General features: G+C 41.2%; 1 protein-coding gene and 1 long non-coding RNA gene across 3 annotated transcripts in view; one reads left to right on the top strand and one right to left on the bottom strand.

The window, feature by feature from the left end:
- Positions 1 to 18,382, top strand: part of LOC123982143 — a 76,691-nt gene that overhangs the window by 19,101 nt on the left and 39,208 nt on the right. The gene's annotated exons all lie outside the window — the stretch shown is intronic.
- tbx3a (T-box transcription factor 3a) lies at positions 499 to 9,124 on the bottom strand. 2 transcript variants are annotated; one of them, XM_046067545.1, is made up of 7 exons: positions 8,070 to 9,124; positions 6,800 to 7,082; positions 6,129 to 6,275; positions 5,261 to 5,337; positions 4,570 to 4,730; positions 3,339 to 3,982; positions 499 to 2,274 (listed from the first exon to the last, which is right to left on the bottom strand). In XM_046067545.1, the coding sequence occupies exons 1-7, from the start codon at positions 8,459 to 8,461 to the stop codon at positions 1,828 to 1,830; spliced, it is 2,151 nt and encodes a 716-aa protein (XP_045923501.1). In that variant the 5' UTR covers positions 8,462 to 9,124; the 3' UTR covers positions 499 to 1,827. The 2 variants fall into 2 exon arrangements, with proteins under 2 accessions (XP_045923501.1, XP_045923502.1); XM_046067546.1 differs by having other exon boundaries at positions 6,815 to 7,082.

Genomic DNA, 18,382 nt, shown 5'->3' with positions numbered 1-18,382 from the left:
CGATCAAAGCTTTAACTCATACTTTATAGTAAACGTCCTACTCTGCAGTCGACCTAATGAGACTAATAAAAAAAAACCCACTCCATTATAGACCGCAACACCTTGTCCAGTAGGAATTCCAGGTAAGATCTGTGGAGCTGAGAGGATCTTTGGAGTCTCTGCTTCGCCCTGAGTTATCTTAACTGGATTTTTTGAACACAACTTGGACGGGATATCTCCACGTTTAGTTTTCTGAAATGGAGTAAGAAGGCATAGAGACATCCTCACCACCCCAAAACCAAACGGAGTGGCAGGTCACAGCAGTTTTTGTGCAAGATGTAAGGATGTCTTGTCCAATGCCAGCCTTAGATCAGCTCATTTAATTGTGTAGGCCTAAAGGTGACAGTTTCTGTATAGCCCTAATTAGTCCTCATCTATAATTGGTTAAATTGAGGGACACACACTAAAAAAATGACATTTCAATATTTTTATTGAAACTTTCAAGAACACGATGTCGATGTTGTAAACTAGACATAACTCCAATACAACATAACCCATTGACAACTTATGAAACACAAAAGAAACCTTCATATTTTCGATTATGCGGCACTTTTACGATCAGGTTCGCAAAGTATTTTAATAACAGAAAAATAGTCCACTTAAGTCACACTTCAGCGACACTTCTTTTGCTCTTCTCAACAAAAAAAGAAGATTTTTTTTAAGCCATTGGTGCAGTGCGTTGTCGCTTTTTCATTCGTTTTAAACAGTAGCACTTCACACAGGGGGAGGACAAATGAAAATACAATGGCACATGAGTGTGAATAACTAGCTCAGTGGATATTTGGGGAGGAATAAAGTCCATATTTTAAGAGGGGTATAAATGCAGATGGCAACAAAAGGATAATAGCCCACAAACTATCTTTACACAGGTATATCGACAATAAATTAAGAACAGATCCCTAGAAACAAACTACTCCGTTGTATTTACACGCAATAACAATATGAAATAATTACATAAATATTTTATATATCCCTATGTACACCTTTTAAATCAATACTACCTTTCATTTCATAGCTTCCCTTTGCCTGTTGGACATTTGGGCTAAATCCCGCATGCTTGGGCCATAGTTTTGTCCCGGAGCACCAATCATCTCAATAGGCCTATTCTGATTTCAAAAAGGAAGGAAAATACTTAAAAAAATAAAATAAAATTAATAACCTAATTAAGAAGAAACTTAAGCAAATGGATTGTGTTGGTTATATTCAGAACAGAATATTTTTTTCATAATTTTCGTTTGAGTTTTTTAGTGTTAAAATAACATTCGGTGGGGGGTGTTAGGGGGCATGCAACATTTGGCCAATCAATCAATTAATAGTGTACAACAAAATACAGCAGTCTTTATAAGGTAGGTTAAACTGTAGTGAATTCAAATAAGTCAAATCAATTCAGAGTGCATATTAAAACATTTCTCCTGGTGTAGGCTACAATAAAGTTAGGAGACAGGACACAGCAGCAACTTCTCCTAAACCTGTAAGTCACACCCATGCCAAACTTTTCAGTTTCAATACTTGTACGGTATTCAAATGACAGGAAAAAAGTGTTGTTTAATTTAACCAAAAAAAAAAAGAGAAGGAAAAATATACATATCAGATGTGGATTAACCAAAGTGCATTTCAGAAACTAAACGTCCAACAGTTCATGTTTTTTAGTTGTTTTTTTTTAACCTGCATGGATCTATGAGGGTGTCCTCCTACTGTTAATGTCTTCATCAACACTTTTCATGACAACAACGAAACAAGAAGCAGGTGGTGGGTTTAAAAAAAAAACAGAAAAAGAAAGAAAAAATCCTAGGGGGACCCGCTCCGTGGCCTGTCCTGATTTGAGTCCAGTCCACTGACCAGGCGCTGGATGCTCTGCAGTTCGTTAGCGGCGTCTTTCTCCGTGCAAGTTTTTGGGGACATGGAAACCGAGCCGGAGGATATGGTGGACGAGTGACTGGTCACCTCCGATGTGGAATCCAGGGTGACAGCAGACACGGGGCTGGCTGGGACAATGCCGTCCCCCTTCAGCTCTGTCCCGCTGCCGGCCATGGAGGGCATGGCGGTGGTGAGCAGGGTGCTGTCCGGTACCGTCATGGGGAGGGTGTAGGGGCTGTACCTGAGTCGGGGGCGCACTGCGTTCAGAAAGGGGTGCCGGTGCACCGAGGAGGAGGCAGCGGAGGAGGCTGCCGCAGCTGCTGCCATGTACGTGTAAGGGTAAGGAAACAAACTGCCAAACGGAGACATGGCAATGCCCTGTGGAGAAATGGATAAACTGAGTGTAAGACAAGTAAAGGCTGGATTTAGACTGCTAATACTATCAAACAATTAACAAAACTTAATTTATCAAACACTTAGTAGTACAACACGTGCGTGTGTGTGAGAGAGAAAACAATAGAAGGAAAATGCACGGTGATAAACTGTTTTACCAGACTGCTGCCTTTGCTGTATGTTTTTGGATTAATGTCGTGGAACAAATATGTGAAAACAATCATTTAAAGTGATCTTCTTGTGCTTTACTTTCAAAGTCCTCGGTTAAGAGTTTTTTTTTTTCATACTGACGTTATAAATGCCTTGTTACAATGACGTTGTCTGACACTCTACTTATGGATAACAAAACGTAGATCTGATTTAGGCAACACATAATCAGTCTTTAGTGCTTTCAATGCTTCCATTCACACAGGTTTCCACACAAATCTAGTTCGGACAAAATTTTCTGCAGCCAAATTTCAACAGCATGTAAACAAGCGTTGGTGTTTGTTGGAGAATTTGTATACGAATAAAAAAAATCCCGTTTCCTGATGCTGCAGTCAAACAAAAATGAGCTGTAGCTATAACACTTGTTGTGACAATAAAAGAAAAAGACACATTTGTTGTCCATTAAAACGTAATGTTGTTTCTCTCTGAGCCAGTCAGGCATGTTAATCACGGTTGTGGCTCTAAAACACAGACTTAATGAGCTCATATTGCCTAACACCTCTAGCTGTTTCAAAGAGTCTCAAATATGTTTAATAACTGATCATCTTATATCTTTAACAACAATGCAAGAGGAAAACGAAAGATAATAAAGACTCCAGTAGCCTAGCCAGTCAAAAAAAAGCAGTTGATTGCTCTACGTTTCATATTAGCCTATTTGGCAATAAAAACAAAATAAACAAAGGCGCCAACACACACACACACACACACACACACACACACACACACACACACACACACACACACACACACACACATATCCAAGCCCTATGGTCTGCTGTACTATCAACCCAACATGTGCTTTAACATGCGAGTGGGCCTAGGCCCAAAAAAACAGGTTTTACCTGGGATGCCAAGACATGTTGTTGCAGATGAAAGGGCAGGCCTGGCGCTCCCGTCAAGCTTTGCGAAGGTGATGCCATGCTAGTCGTGTCTATGGTGCTCACCCCTCCCGTGGACACAGCTGCCAATAGTGGCCCCATGCCCGCAGCCATGTTTGAGAATGCACCTCCCATGTTGAACTGACTGGGGTGCAAGAGAAACGGATGCGCACTCCCAAGGTGATTGAAAAACTGTTGTCCTGTTAGGCCTGTTGGAAATCCAAAATTATGCAAGTGACTGTGGCCTATGTGCGCGCTGTCAGTCTGAACAGTCAAAGGCATGAAACTGTCTTTGCTGATTGGCCTGCACTCGTCCGTTTTGGGCTGGTCCAGGCTCGGACTCTTGAGTTCTTCTCCAGAGCGGGTGGTACTGGAGATGAGGGTGATGGGGCTCTGTCGAGAGTCTGCCTGGCTTTTCTCAGTCCTAGGGCCGCTGTCGCGGTTCCTGCTGGTAGAGTCACTGTTACTAAAGGGATGCCCCTTAGTCGCGGTCGCCTCGTGATCCTTCCCGTCCTCCGTGGTAGTGGAAATCTTGCTGGAATCAGGACCGTCTTTGATGTGTCCATCTTTGCTCTCATCGTCGCTGTCCTCATCGCTGTCGCAGAAATCTGTTAAAGCAGGGAGAGTAGAAGCTATCAGTTGCCTTTCTACACATTGTTGAATCATGCTAAAAATAACCGCCATTATCAGCCATGTTGCAGTTAACAGACCTGTTAAATAGACCTGCATGACACTTTTTACACTATAGGAGGACAATAAAACAGTAAATCATCTACAACGTTTATTTTCCACATTTCCCAATAATGTCTGGACGCATACAACACATAAGTGCGTGGCATTCGTTTTTAAAAATGTATTTATATTATGTATTTTTGTATGAGACTCATATCTTCCTTGTTGACAGAAATGTGTCTCATCAGTTAGTGAGCATATTCATGTTTTCGTGATGTTTTACTGATGATCTCAATAAGACAGTCAATGCAGACTGCTGCTCTATAAATTTCCCCAGTGTGCATGGGCTGACCATGAGTGATCGGCTAATATTATTATATTAACTGTAACTACTTTACATTCATAAAGTTTCCTCTTATTCTACGCATCATGTCGTAAAAAATCTTGCCACAATAGATCTTTTACGACTTTAAACACGACTTGTGATGAGAGCTGTGACTAGCTGTGGGGTCTGTGAGCCTACCTTTCAGGTGTGGGGGGCCCACGGTGGACACGGCAGGGGACGAGGCCTGGCCGAAGCACTTAAAAGAAGCCTGCTCTCCTGAGGAGTCGTCTGAAGCCCCGTTCTCCTTTTTCTGCTGCTGCTCCTCGTATGAACGCATGGACTGCAGGGCCAGCTGTTTCCTGTGCACAAGTACCCTGGTTATTATAGGTGGTGGCCACCATTCTCAGGTCAGAAACAATATTAGCAGCACGATGAAAGGTGTGGAAGGTTATTTAGACTGTACACCTGAGGTTATGGAGCTCCTGACTATAGGCCTGACTCACCAGTGCGGCATGTGAGAATACGAAATCCAATACAGTGTCATTGCTTAAGCAGGCCCGTTTCTCCACTGATTTTGCCATTTCACATTTCACATTATAATTTTTTTGAGATGAAGAAGAAGATTTAAGACTGATTAGTGAGTGAAGATGGCAATGAAAACAACTCCATTAAACTGATCCCGTTTCTGTTACCACCAGTGCTATAAGGCTTAGCCTACAGTGAACTAGAGCCAATTAAGCTATTTGATTAGAAAGTGAAGAGCAAGACTCCCTGTGGGTTACTGTGGAAGCTTTGACGCGGGTTTAATCTGCCCAGATCACTGTCTGTCTCCATGTATAAATCCAAGTCTGTGTATTTTTTTTTTTCATAAACTCTTCTCCTCTCTTACCTCTTTTCCCGTCTCCCATTGCCCGTGTCACGGAATCCTTTGGCAAATGGGTTGTGGTCAATTTTCAGCTGGGTGATCTGAAATAATTCAAATGATGCGTAAATATTAGGCTAATGAAATGCCCATATATTTTACAATTGCAGGTGAAGCACCAAAGCTGGGGCTAATTTCTGCACGTTTTCAATACAAGGAGATTATTGGCTAAAGCTAGGCTACAAGCAAGCACAAGCGCCACAGAGAGCACAGGATGGTGAAATAAGCTGCTTTTTTTGTGTGTGTAAACGTTTGCAAAACTTTACTCCCACTTCCTCTCAATCTCTGGCAGTGTTACCACTGCACATGGCAGGGAGGGGGTATCAAAGAATTGAGGAGATGATTTTCATTATTTTTGTCTTACAGAGAATAAAATGTTACCATGCAGTCTGGCACAACCAAAATGCCCCCCTTCCCCCTTTTCCCATTCAACCGCACAGTGTTGCCGCTCTTCTTTTTCTCATTTCTCAACCCCCAACCCTTTTAGTTTCTCTCTCACACACACACACGCAGAGGGAAAGTCTGGGTCTGTGCCAAATCCTTTCCACGTGATTAAATTTAAGGAAGACAACCTGTATAACATTCCTCAGAATTATTACTTTCCTACCACAGGCTGGTGAATAGTATGGCACTTACTCGCAACATCATCCCCCCACTGCGATACTCCACTCTCACAGGCTCTAACAAATATGACGTCTTTCATATTTTATGACGACAAAATGGTGCAGAGAGTGGAAGACAGGGAGGAAAGCGCGTCTGACAGGGCAAGGGACACACACAAGCTGTATTTTAGAAAATATTCGGGATATAATGTTAAGCCTATGATTGTGCTTACCTTGTCATTTTGATAAGCAGTCACGGCAATGAAATCCGTTTCGGGGAAAACATAAGTCCTGAAGGTACTGTACGGGAGTTTGAGAATATCGTTGGCCCTCACAATGTGAAATCGAGGCTGATATTTGTGCATCGAGTTAAGTATGGTCTGCAACACACACAATCACAAAAAAAGAAAAAGATTAGCGCACCACTGATGTGATCGTTGTTACAGAGTAGATCCTTGTTGTTCACATTTTCTTAAAATGCTCTTAAATTTGAAAGCAGAAGTCACATCATGAGGAGGAAATAAATCTTGCAAAGAAAGCTGCGCTTTAAAATTTGCAAATCATTTTAAAAACATCGTGGAAAATATATTCGGTGGAATATTTCAGTTAACTGAATAAAGATAGATCCACGAGTGTCTAGGCCTACATAAATATAGGCTTAATTGTTTTTCGTAATAATTATAATAATTGTTCATATGCCATTTTATGTAAGATTATCTCAAGATAGTGAAATGTGTATTTTTGCATTGGTGTCTTATCTTGGTCAGGTCATAGCCTACATAAATCCCATGAGACTTCTTTTGCTTAAATAAAAACAAACACAAATAAAAACATCAAAATGCAAATTGATAAGACATGTGGCTTAGCAAAAGGGTAAGTTTGATAAATAGGAAAATTGACATACATTAGTTGAACTTACAAATCCATGCTTGTCGGAGATGTTATTTGTCAGCTTGAGTTTGTGAAAATTGACGACTTTTGACATCCACTGTTCACCAGTAGCCGGACTGTCCGGGTGAATGTACATCCTCTTTGGCATTTCGGGGTCGGCCTTCCCTGCCACCATCCAGCGGGAGTTATGAAATTTGTACCTGCAGTCGTCGGCTGCAACTATATCCATCAAGAGAATATATTTGGCCTTCTTGTCCAGACCAGTGCATCTCACTTTGAACGGGGGAAACATCCGCCTGTGACGGAGGAAAACAAATGATCAGCATTCTTGTGGTGGCAAATAAAAAATATGCTTCAAATATTCAACAATATAAACAAAAAGCTGTCATATTTATAGAGAGACATAAATAAAAAAAAATCTTAAAAAGTGTGTTGTATCGTTTGATAAACGTGTGTGATGTAGCCTGCTCTTAACATATCTGCTCAACATAAATCAGTCAAAAAAGTGTAAAAATATTTAAAAAAAGTTCAGTAAAAAAAATAAAATGTGTTCTTCTACTATATCCCTGATTAGGCAAACAAGTCAACGCTGTTTGGATAGTGTCTTAATTTTTAATGCCTTGATAGGCCTACACACAGCAGCCATCTTTGTATACTGTCACTGTGATGATGACGAAAATGATTTAGTCAGAGCTCCACACCGTCAAAGTTGATATTTCAGCGGAGTAATCTGTCACTATGTAAAGTTTTGACAAACCGGGCATGAAAATGAACACGATTATAAGCAAGCCAAATTTTTTTATAGCCTACGAGGAAATACAGATCAGTGAAGTTTAACGCTACTGTAACTGGAGGCTTAATATTAATAATAATATTTATACAGCAGCCAGTCCCTTCATTTTTCACAATAATGTCAACGCTAACAACTGCTTTCTGACAATTAAAGACATTTTGTAATCGTGTTCAGTTTTAACACAGACCTCTGAGTTTGCAGGCTATATGGACACACAGGAAGTCGCAGCTTTATCTCAGTTTTTGGCTTAGTATTTCTATCGAGCTAAAAATTAAGTATATTCTGTTTGCGTTTTTATTTTAGACTGCACAACTTTACTATTGCATAATAAATGTCATATCTACATTGCAATTGTGAGACAGTTATGCTGCAATCTATAATAAATTAACACAAATTAGACTAATAGAGTTGAGAACGTTGCACGCAGGCATCTGCATGTCATTTCATATATTACATTTTTAGAATGAAGGCACAGAAAAGTAATTTTTACCTTCCGGATTTTGTGATCACCATCTCAGTGCCTCTCTTGTGGAAAAGTTCCCAAAGCTCCTTGGCTTCCAGGTGAACTTTAGGGTCATCTTCCACCTCCTCCTCAGGCTCCAGAGTCTTCATAGGCCTGAGGTGGGCGGCCGCAGCCTGGTGCCCCAGTGAAGAGAAGTGCAGGCCGGTCTCCGCGGCTCCCATCAGCTGGTCCATGATCGGCTTTCCCAGGGCGCCCGGCAGAGACAGGGAGCCGCTATGAGGGAGAGCCAGAGCCGGGAAGAAAGGAGGCTGGTGACCCAGCATTGCACTCATGGCAAATTCCGGACCCCGGTGAGGTATAAACGGATGATATGCCATACTTGATCCTTGTATGACTGGATCTCTCATCAGGAAGTTCATCCAAGTGCCGGCAACAAATGTAGACGACCGGTCGGATGTGATACAATATCTCTAACTACAGTGAAGCCTAAGCACAAGAGGAGAAAAGGAAGACAAAATAAAAAAGAAGAAAAAATCAAGCTGGAGTTTGAAAGCTTTGGAAATTCCTCCTTCAACTCTGCAGAAATAAGCATCCACTTATTTTTCACAAGTTGCTGGGGAAATATCTACGGCCGTTTGCTGTGTTTTGATCAAAAGTCTGCAAAGAGAAATGTCAAAATGTTCTCCATTATTCTTCAAAAGTGCTGTGAGACCGATTTTCTTCAGAGCTTGACGCGCATCGGACACCTTTCTGAGTCTCGCTGGCTTGCGGACATTAGTCGAATTAAACCAACTCGGGTGAGTCACTTAATTGACTGCAGTGCATTCTTTCTCTTCTGCTTCTGTTTACAATATCGGCATTCCTGTTAAAATGCGTTCCTTCTTATTGGCTTCAGTCCTGCAGCGAGGGCGACGTGTTGAAATATTTCGATAGCGCCGAATAATCCCCCTGCCTTTACTTGCTCCGGACATGCACCATCACACGCACACACACACTTTATTCTTCCTCTCTCTTTCGCGCACACACACATTTCAGAGAAAGACGTGTGCAGAGAAAGGAGTCCACTGACGGCCAGAGAGAGAGAGAGGTGGTAAGGTCCCAGCTCCGTGATTTTCCTAGCGCCTCTGTGGCCCATAGGGCTTCATACTGTATGGATGTGTTGCATGTTACGAGTAGCAGCGCTGCGTTTGATTGGCTCTTTGACGCTTTCGGACCAATTGTGTGGCTGCGTAGGCGTGGTTTTAACAGGTCGGGTGGAGGGGACAGACTTCAGACTTATAAAAAGGTGTTTAGAAACTCAAAAGGGCTTTGCCGTGAAAACACCACCCTGCCCCAGTCAGTGTTGTGTGAATATGCCAACATCGTTATAGAAGTTGCGCTATCGGTCGGTCTGTGAGACCAAGCGAAGGGGAGAGAGCAGACAAGCCAAGCCGGGGAACCGGTACGCTTTGTCGGCGAGATGTTATGATCTGGCGGGCTGCTGACTTCCTCCTCTATCCCATAGCACAGCACTTTTCTTAGGCTTTGTGAGCACAATTATATTCAATCATAAATATGTGTATTTTATGATTTACCGGGAGGCTATTCCAATAGCGATCTGCTACGTTTCCAGATATTTAACAGCGCAGAAAAGCAGCAGGGTTGCCAACATTTCCTTAACATTCTCCTTTGAAATCTTAGCTCAGGAAAATCTGACTTGGTGATGGGATGAGGCGCTCGATGATACGTTCATGTTGCCTAATGTTAAGAAAAATATTATGACGCCGCTGAAACGGCCAATAATTGTTTATTAAGATATTTAAAGCTATTGGTCTTAATTTTGTTAGAATGCTTATGGATGTAAAGTTATTATTTTTTCTAATATTGTTATTTTGGATAATTGGATATACACTCTGCTATAATGTCTTCATTAACACTTCTCTCCAGATTAAATTTGTGTTTGAGTCAGTAAAAGAGTGAAACCACTCAGAATCTGTGTGTTGTAAAAACATGTACTCCGCATCTTTTACTGATTAAACACAAAGAGCTGATGAAGCATCTCGGATGAGTGGAAAAGCGTTTTTCAACTCTAGTGGATATTTTAATTTTGACTTGAAATGGCATTTTATAAGTTGACCAGAGTCGGAGCCTGATCGCACCTTATACCAAGTTTGCGTTCAATCAAGCAGAAGAGCTGAGTCTCCGTGCGCACTGGGGTTTGTGTATTATCAGTTATTGTATCAAAACGTCTATGTTTTTGAGTCATACCAGTCAATTCTGTTATTAAATATAGCACGCTTTCCCGGAACAACTGTCTCTGGGAAACAATTAAATTCTAGACCCATCTACAAAGTGATATTTGGACAGGCTGCTCCAAGTAGCCTAGGTGTCATTGATAATACTTTTTTTGAATAAGCAGATATTTTTGTTTATGTGAAGTAGAATACAGTTTTCATACTCTAGTTTCATACATCCACTATAATATTGAAGCCTATAGGTCTAGACTACTATCAGTCGCATTGGCTACGGTTAAGCAGTGGATTTGAATAAGGCTTATAAACAGACTTTATACTCTACTAAAACGCCAATTAGAAGTGGGTCACAATAATATTGCTTCACTGCAACGCATCTGAAGAAGTGTGCACCATATTGACAGAGCCACGCTAGAGCGCTCTAAAATGCTATTTAACCACAAATTCGCAAGTAAACTACAGAGAGCCATGGCCGGTCAGCCACCTTGGATAAACATTGACCATCAATTCTCAGTCAATTGTCTGTCTCCGTGGATCCAGGCTGGACCACAGCGGTGGTAGATCTCAAAGTCCTTGAGGGCCTATACTGAATCATGGCAACGTGCTCCATTCAATATTTTGCATCAGTCCACTAACATTAATGCCTCAGCAAAATACTGAAAATGAGTTATTGTCTGATATTTGAAACATTAAAATTTACTAATTTACTTGTTGCACACTTGTTATCTGGTATTGTTTTGGGGCTTGGAGCTTGAAACAGTCTCAGGGCTCATACTGGGAGTTGAAAGCATTTACTTCAGCTGAATTTCTATTCAGCACTGCTCATGCATGCAAGTAGCCAGAAGCCTCTGCTGTCATGTTAGGCAGGTTTTGTTCATTGCAGCTCAATTGTTGTTTATCACGATATGTCACAGTGCCCTCTTCATTATAGATGACAAGGTGTTGTTTTTGGAAACTGGCCCTCACACACACACACACACACACACACACACACACACACACACACACACACACACAAGTGTGAGTGTGTGTGTGTGTGTGTGTGTGTGTGTCCCTGTATGTGAATGTGTGTAAAGTAGAGTGGTTTGTATGCATATACAGTATATTCCCCAGGGGCGATTCACAAGGATATTTGACTTATGTTTTGCATGCTATTGATTTGCTTGAGAAAACAAATGTGATAGCTGTTAATAAGCCACAGCACCACCTGACTTAAAGAAAATCTAACACCACTCCAAGTCAGTAGCTGAATCTCCAGCCTACGTGGGGGCCTTCCATCCTTCTCCTTGTCTGTGAGGTCATGTCTGTGTCAATTACTGTGGCTTATACTTCTTTAAACACTCACCCCCATTAGCAGCACATTTCAATTTAGAGGAAGGTGTCATCAAAGAGGAAGCAGTGTTGACACGGCGGCAGCCTTTCAGTCTCTTCGGCCAAGCTGGGTTCATTAGCTAAGCAAGTCGAGAATGGTCAATACACTATATAAACTTTTACAGGGTTAGGGCTCTCAGGGACTCCAAGAGACTATAAAAAGGTCTGAGCTGACACTACTGATTGATGAAGCCAACTTTGTCAGCGCTTCCCTTTTATACATCTACAGAGATCATGCATACCAAAATCAAAAGGGGCAGTATATTCGTCTGGACAGGCTCTAAAATCTCTCACTCCACGTGGGTGGGTGTTTCTTCGTGGGGTGAGGGGTGGAGGGCAGCTTGTGCTTTAAACTTTTCTGATGTGTAGAAGCATCATGCAGTACTGTCCAGGCAAATTTGGTGTTTTTCATTGAAGAATGTGTTTTAGCACATTAGCATTTAAGTGGAGAAGCAGTACCTTCCATATGGTTCTGCAGTGCAATTATTTTTAATGGCAACCAATATGTGTTTCATTGAATATTATTACTATTTACCCCCTTTCCTAACCTCCCAATATTATCAATGAAGAAAAACTGCATTAAGGTCATGGGTTACGAAGCCTCAATGCCCTGACTACACACAACAGCTATACTGTGTAGGTTCATTAAGCAAAGCTTCAAAGACATTCCTGGAATTGATCATGGAGCTGCAAGTGATGTAATGTATGCTGTCCTGTTTATTTGCAGATTGTTAATGATAAGCAAGGACAGACTTGGTGGCACCGCTCCTGAATAGAGGAGATTGTCTGCTGAGAGTCATCAACCCTAACACGACATGATAGGGAAAGGAAACATCACAAGATTAGCATGTTCAACTACTACAGTGACTCCAAACTTCATTATGGACATCCCGACACAAAGCGGAGGGGGAGATGTTCAGTTGACCGCGTAATGACTTTCCAAATGCAAAACATTTACCCCCAAGATTTTGGTGGGGCTAAAATTGATCAATTGTGGCTATTATTGCCCCAAAAGGGTGCAGATTGTAAAATGCCCTTTCTAGAATCACACACGTTTTAGTCAATTGGCAGGAGGAATGATAAACTCTTTACCTGTCGATGAATTGTCCCTGTCAGGCATTTTTAGTGAAGTCAACCCTTGCTCTCATCAATTTTTGTGCTGGCCGTTATGGGTATTGATGAAAACCAATTTTAGTTAATTAGGGGATGTTCTTATTGATGGCAGCGCATTGACTACAGATTGACAAGGAAAATGGTTGTGTGCTGGGGGGACATTTGCTCCCGTCATTGTGGCTGTTCATCAACAGTGACTCAGGCTCATAACTTTTAAGTTACTACCATATAGTTAAGGAAGAGGCAACTGAAAGGTTAAAAATGGCATGTTTAGCTTTTCTAAATACAGCAATACTGATCCTAAAAGGTCCTGATTTTTATCTCTATAAACTCTAGAAACTGTCTGACACAAACAATCAGATCAATCAATCTGATTCTTTCATAAATTGATTGGCAACAAGTAAAATGAGATCAGTGTTATGAATTCATCAGACATTTTAAAATGAATGCTATTACACATTATAATAAATTAGACCTGAACTGTGACTTAAAATGTGACTGGACAATTATTTCACATCTACACATTGTAAATATCAAGATTACATGCATTTATGTGCTTTATAAAAATCATATTTAGGTCAGAATTCATAAGAGTTTATGTTTTGTTTGACTGTCCAGAAGGCAACTAAACGCTTGCTTAATGGTTCCTATTCATGTAAAACAAGCTTTGCTCATTATCACCTGTTGCTGTACAATACAGTAAGGACAGAGCAGCTGCCTTTTCAAAGGTACATTGTACACAGCACTATTAGAACAAACTAGTCCAGTGGCATGCGTCACCTGTAGAGCATAATGCAGGGGATTTGTCTACTCAGCCCCATAAACAGCCGCCAGGCCTTTTCTGCAGCTACAAGCTGTGTGATCAAGATGCTCATGGTAAATGCCTCAGATGTGGACCATGTGTCAAAAGTCTTTAGGTTGCCTTACATGCCACCACTCGCCAAAATGGGAGATAAGCATCTTTCCCCTTGAATCTTGCTGAAACCAGTTTTGCATGCTAAAAAGCAAACAATAGCAAATAGGAAACAGAAAATCCTCAGGTTATTTGTCATCAAGTTAGCACAGTGTAAATATGTTCCCGTTGTGTTCATGAAAGGCATCAGTTAGGGTCCTTTTGCGGTTTGAATCAAAAAAGTATTGTGGGTTTGCATTGTGCAGTGGGCAGGGAGGTGCCCTAACGTGGATATCGGCTGTCCGTTTAGCCTCCCCACCATCGACATCAACATTGTGCTGCTTTGAGTTTATAGTCTCACGAAGTTGTAAGGTTTTGCCATTGAGTTCAACCTCAAAACCCAGTGGTTTAAAGAGGAGATTGGTATAAAGCAGTGCATTCCTCCACCGAGGGAATCTTGGGCTAAGGGGTTAGGGTGGCTTCTCTCTAGAGGTTAAGTGGGATAAGTGTGTGGCTCATGTCAACCCCACTACCCCCCAATAGTTTCTGGAAAATTTGCAATGGGGTCAGATTGGATTACTGTGTTTTTGTATTTACATGGAGACATAGGGCTTTGAAATGGAAAACCATAGGCGGAAAAGCAAGTGCCATGCAGTCTGAAAGGCTGGGTAAAAGAAACCAGCACTGATTTCCACTGACAGGACGGTTGAATACATGTCTTTTATGTCTTTCTGCCCCACAATCAGACATTTTGTTGCAGAAAATGGTGATTGGGGTAAATGGATCAAGTGCAATACCAAGCTTTAAAGTAAATCCATGGTAAGTACTGTGATGGACATTGAATAGGTAATAAGGAGGTTTCAGGCATCACGCTTATGCTCCCAGATATACCACATCATAGCTGTGACTGTGGCTTCAAGGCAGCTCCTTAAATGCACTTAAGGAATTTTGCTGCACAGTTTTGCCACATAAACAGGAGTATACCCCATCCCAAAATTACCTTGTCAAAACTCACTAAGGTGTCAGTTCCCCTCAAGGTAAACCGGGTCTTCCTGGATTTGTGCCTCAGGTTGTCTGTCGTTTTTCCTGTTCAACCTTGTTGCAGACCTGCTGGGATGGGTTTCCTGGGTTATTTCGGGAAGGATTCTCCAGCCACTCCCTACAGGTGCTGTGTGCAGGCCTGAGCCCATAATCCACCCTTTTCAGTGCAGATTTCACTGCACCTCGTCCCAACTAGGATTTGTTGTACTGAGCAGTAGATGAAGAATTAAAACAGCATTCACTTATGTAACAAGAATTTGGAGTTTATTAAGAGGTGAATCTTGATTTCAGTCCGTAGCGATACCTCAAGGAAATAACTATGAAATTCTATTTTCCACATAAAACAGAAATCAGCTTGTACCACACATTAAATAAAAAATCCAATTTATTTAAAATACATCAAAGCCAGTATTTAATTTTGCACTCTTAAAAGTGTAGGCCTATGCAGGTTTTGGAATTTGTAGTAATCTGGTGAGATTCCTCCCTGTTTCACTACTTTTTTTAAATGAAAGAAGTTTTCAGACACTTTTTGAGGGAATTCATAAATTTTGAAATATCACGTCATGTGACTCAGCTGCTGATAAAGCTCAGACGTAGCCCTTTGATTTTTTTCACACCCAAGGGCACTGATAAATAAAAGCAACAGGTGTCAAACGTTTATGATGTTAGCTGAACATTTCAGGAGAGCTCAGGACTCTCTGTGTGAAAACCTTTGCGGTCTGACACTAACGTTCCTGTAAGATGCCGGCTACCCCCCCACCCGCGCGCTCCTGCTGAAACTTGACCTCCCGTTTCTGGGTGAATTAACGGTTTTGTCAGTAGCGAGAACAACAATTTGAAGTGTATGCGGCAAAGCCCAAGCGGCGGCAAAGTTGAGTGCGGTCAATTGAATCTCCCACATGCTTCTCTGTGCGATGGATGGACGGATCCCGCTATTAAGTGTTGAAACCATAATGCCTGGTAAAATGTTTGCGGAAAACTTCTCTGGTTATGGAGCCTTGCTGCTGTTTGGAGCTGATTTTGTTCTTTATCAGATATTTCTTTAGTAAGATAGTTCTTACTAAATCAGAACAAAGAATTTTTGTAATAATATCCATGTGCTGCCTATGTAGGATAATAATATTTAGAAATGTTTCTTTTTTTAAGTAAGAAAAGTGTTTTGTCAAATGGAAAAGTATTTTATTTTGCAACTCTAGGATCATTTTCAGATTATCCTTATAGTCCCTGCTAATTCTTCGATTTCCCTCTGGGACTACACTCAGAGTTTGAACAAGCTCATTTAAATATTGTTTAAACGTGTGTTTACACTGCAGACAGATTAAGTCGTCTCTTTGCTTTGTGCCTTATAATGTACCCACTGATGTTGTACATCAACAGGTTTATCTGTGAACACTGATATGAGCGTGTGTTGGTGGCTTTAATGCGATAGGCTATGCGAATTGAAAAGCCTACTGTATAAACCAATTCGCCTAATAGTCCATTAGGTTTGACATACAACCAGTTTGCCATCTTAGTCTGCACTGAGCTAAACCCGTCGTCTTGGAATAATAAAAAATATATATGTGAGAATAAAGGAGCCACCTTTTTACTTTCTTTTTTTTACTAGCTGTTTGTCTTTTCTGCTTTTTCATGTTCAAATTGCAAGTCGTCAGACACTTGTGACATTTGAAATGTGAGACTGGCCGTATTTAGTAAGTTAGACAATACACGAAAACCACATGAAAATCAAAATAAGTAGGATGCGGTCAGGAGCTGTGCTTTCATTTATTGAAGTCCTTACAGATGTTTTGCATAAAGACATTTTTTGGGGTAATGGGGGGGAGTATTTGAACGTAAGCTGAACCTGGTTGGCTTAACTTAGAGGATTCAGTAACCTCGAATAAGCACGGAATAGACTGAATTTGTGCAACTGTTAAAAAAAGTAGCCCGTCCGGAAAAAAAATGTGACTGTGGTCCGTTTGGTGGGGTAATTGCTGAAATGGTGGTCATGACCACCTGCATAACTTTATAAAGAATATTGCAACTTTGGAAAGTGGAGCAAAGAGGCTATTTAAACAAATGGTTTGCAGCCATGTGAGGTTGTTAAAATTCATCGTGTGACATGATGGACAATAGGTGTTGTTAACACCTGTTGATTTAACGTCAGTATATGAAGCCATATAAACGTTTGTAAAATAGCTTTGATTATACATTTTGATTGCATGACAAGAGCTGTCAGCCTGTGTCCGCGTTTTTAATTTTTGGTGGGTCTGCGCTGAAATACAAACATTCATCCCACAGCACACACTGAGAGGACACAAGCACCAACCAACCAATTAAAATCCTATTAGGAAACATCTTAGTTTTCCAACCGAGGGCAGTGAAAAAGTCTGCAACCTTTCTTCACTGAGGTCATCCACCTAATAAGATCCATTGCCTATAGTGAGGCCGCAGACCTTCACAAATGTTCCTGGCGACCGACTGTGGCCCCAGAGACCTTTGGCATACATGGCAGCTAAATCGGTCACTGTATTTAAGAATAAGGTGGGATTCCAGTTAATTAGTGGAGAAGTGAACACGATTGAACATTATATGATTTGCTCCCGGCCCCTGGTTTGTTAGTGCGGATTTGGGGTGGATCAGCTTTTGTGCTCGACAAATGAGAAGTGAGTAGCGTGGTGCCGATGCACAGTGTCGTTTTGTGGACTGGCGACAGTCTCGATTCATGGGAAAAACTTAAAGGAGACCCGCGTCATCACAGGACCTCATTATCTCATGTCTGCAACCATCTTTTGGGAACAATCCCTAATCAAGAGTGGCACAGACCTACTTTGCGGAACTTTGGTATAATAGCCCCCCACCCCACCCTCTCTTCCTCTCTCACTACAAACACGCACGCACGCACACACACACACACACACACACACACGCTTTGCGTGAGGTGGGGTGCTGCATGACAATGTGAAACTGAGATCACCTTTTGGTATCAAATAACTTTGAGGCTACAATAATTGCGCTTGAGCGTTCACACATATTCAAACACTTCCGCAGACCTGTCTATTCACCTTCTCTCTTTCTCTAACAACTTTATTATCTTACAATTTATTTTTATACTTTTATCAATTCAAATTCAATTCTAATTAGCTTTATTGGCATGAATGTATAACAACAATGTTGCCATCGTTATCATTGTTATCTCTCGACTTTAGATCCGCAACCATAGTTTTATAATGTACGGGTCTGCACACTACTCTATTTTTTATTTTGAAGGAAAATTTCTTTAGGTAAATTGCAAATAAAAATAACCTAATAATTGTTTTACTCATCAAGCATGTGGTTTAATATCCTTTTTTGCAGATATTGACAAATTTTAATAAAAACTCTTTTATTTCTTAAGCTTTAAACATTCACAACTACCCTACATAGGCTATGTTGTCTTTTCTTGTACAACTCAGTGTCAACTACCCCGGGGTGTTCTCTTTCTGTGCGCAAGCCCACAAAACCAGAGAGGTGGTTCATTTACTTGGCCATAAACTATTTATTTACCTTCAGGTGAGTGTCGCAGAGAGTGCAGAGTAAAGATCGCAGGAGAGATTTACACCTGTCTCTCTGCTCAAATAGAGAAGCATGTAGCCTACAGAGATGGCTACTGGAGCCAGCTTGTCTGGGGCTCTGCTAGACAGCCCCCCCCCCCCCCCCCCCCCCCCCCCCCC

This window comes from Micropterus dolomieu, linkage group LG13 (genome assembly GCF_021292245.1).
Source record: "Micropterus dolomieu isolate WLL.071019.BEF.003 ecotype Adirondacks linkage group LG13, ASM2129224v1, whole genome shotgun sequence".
NCBI lineage: Eukaryota > Metazoa > Chordata > Actinopteri > Centrarchiformes > Centrarchidae > Micropterus > Micropterus dolomieu.
This window is presented reverse-complemented; position numbering and strand designations above follow the sequence as displayed.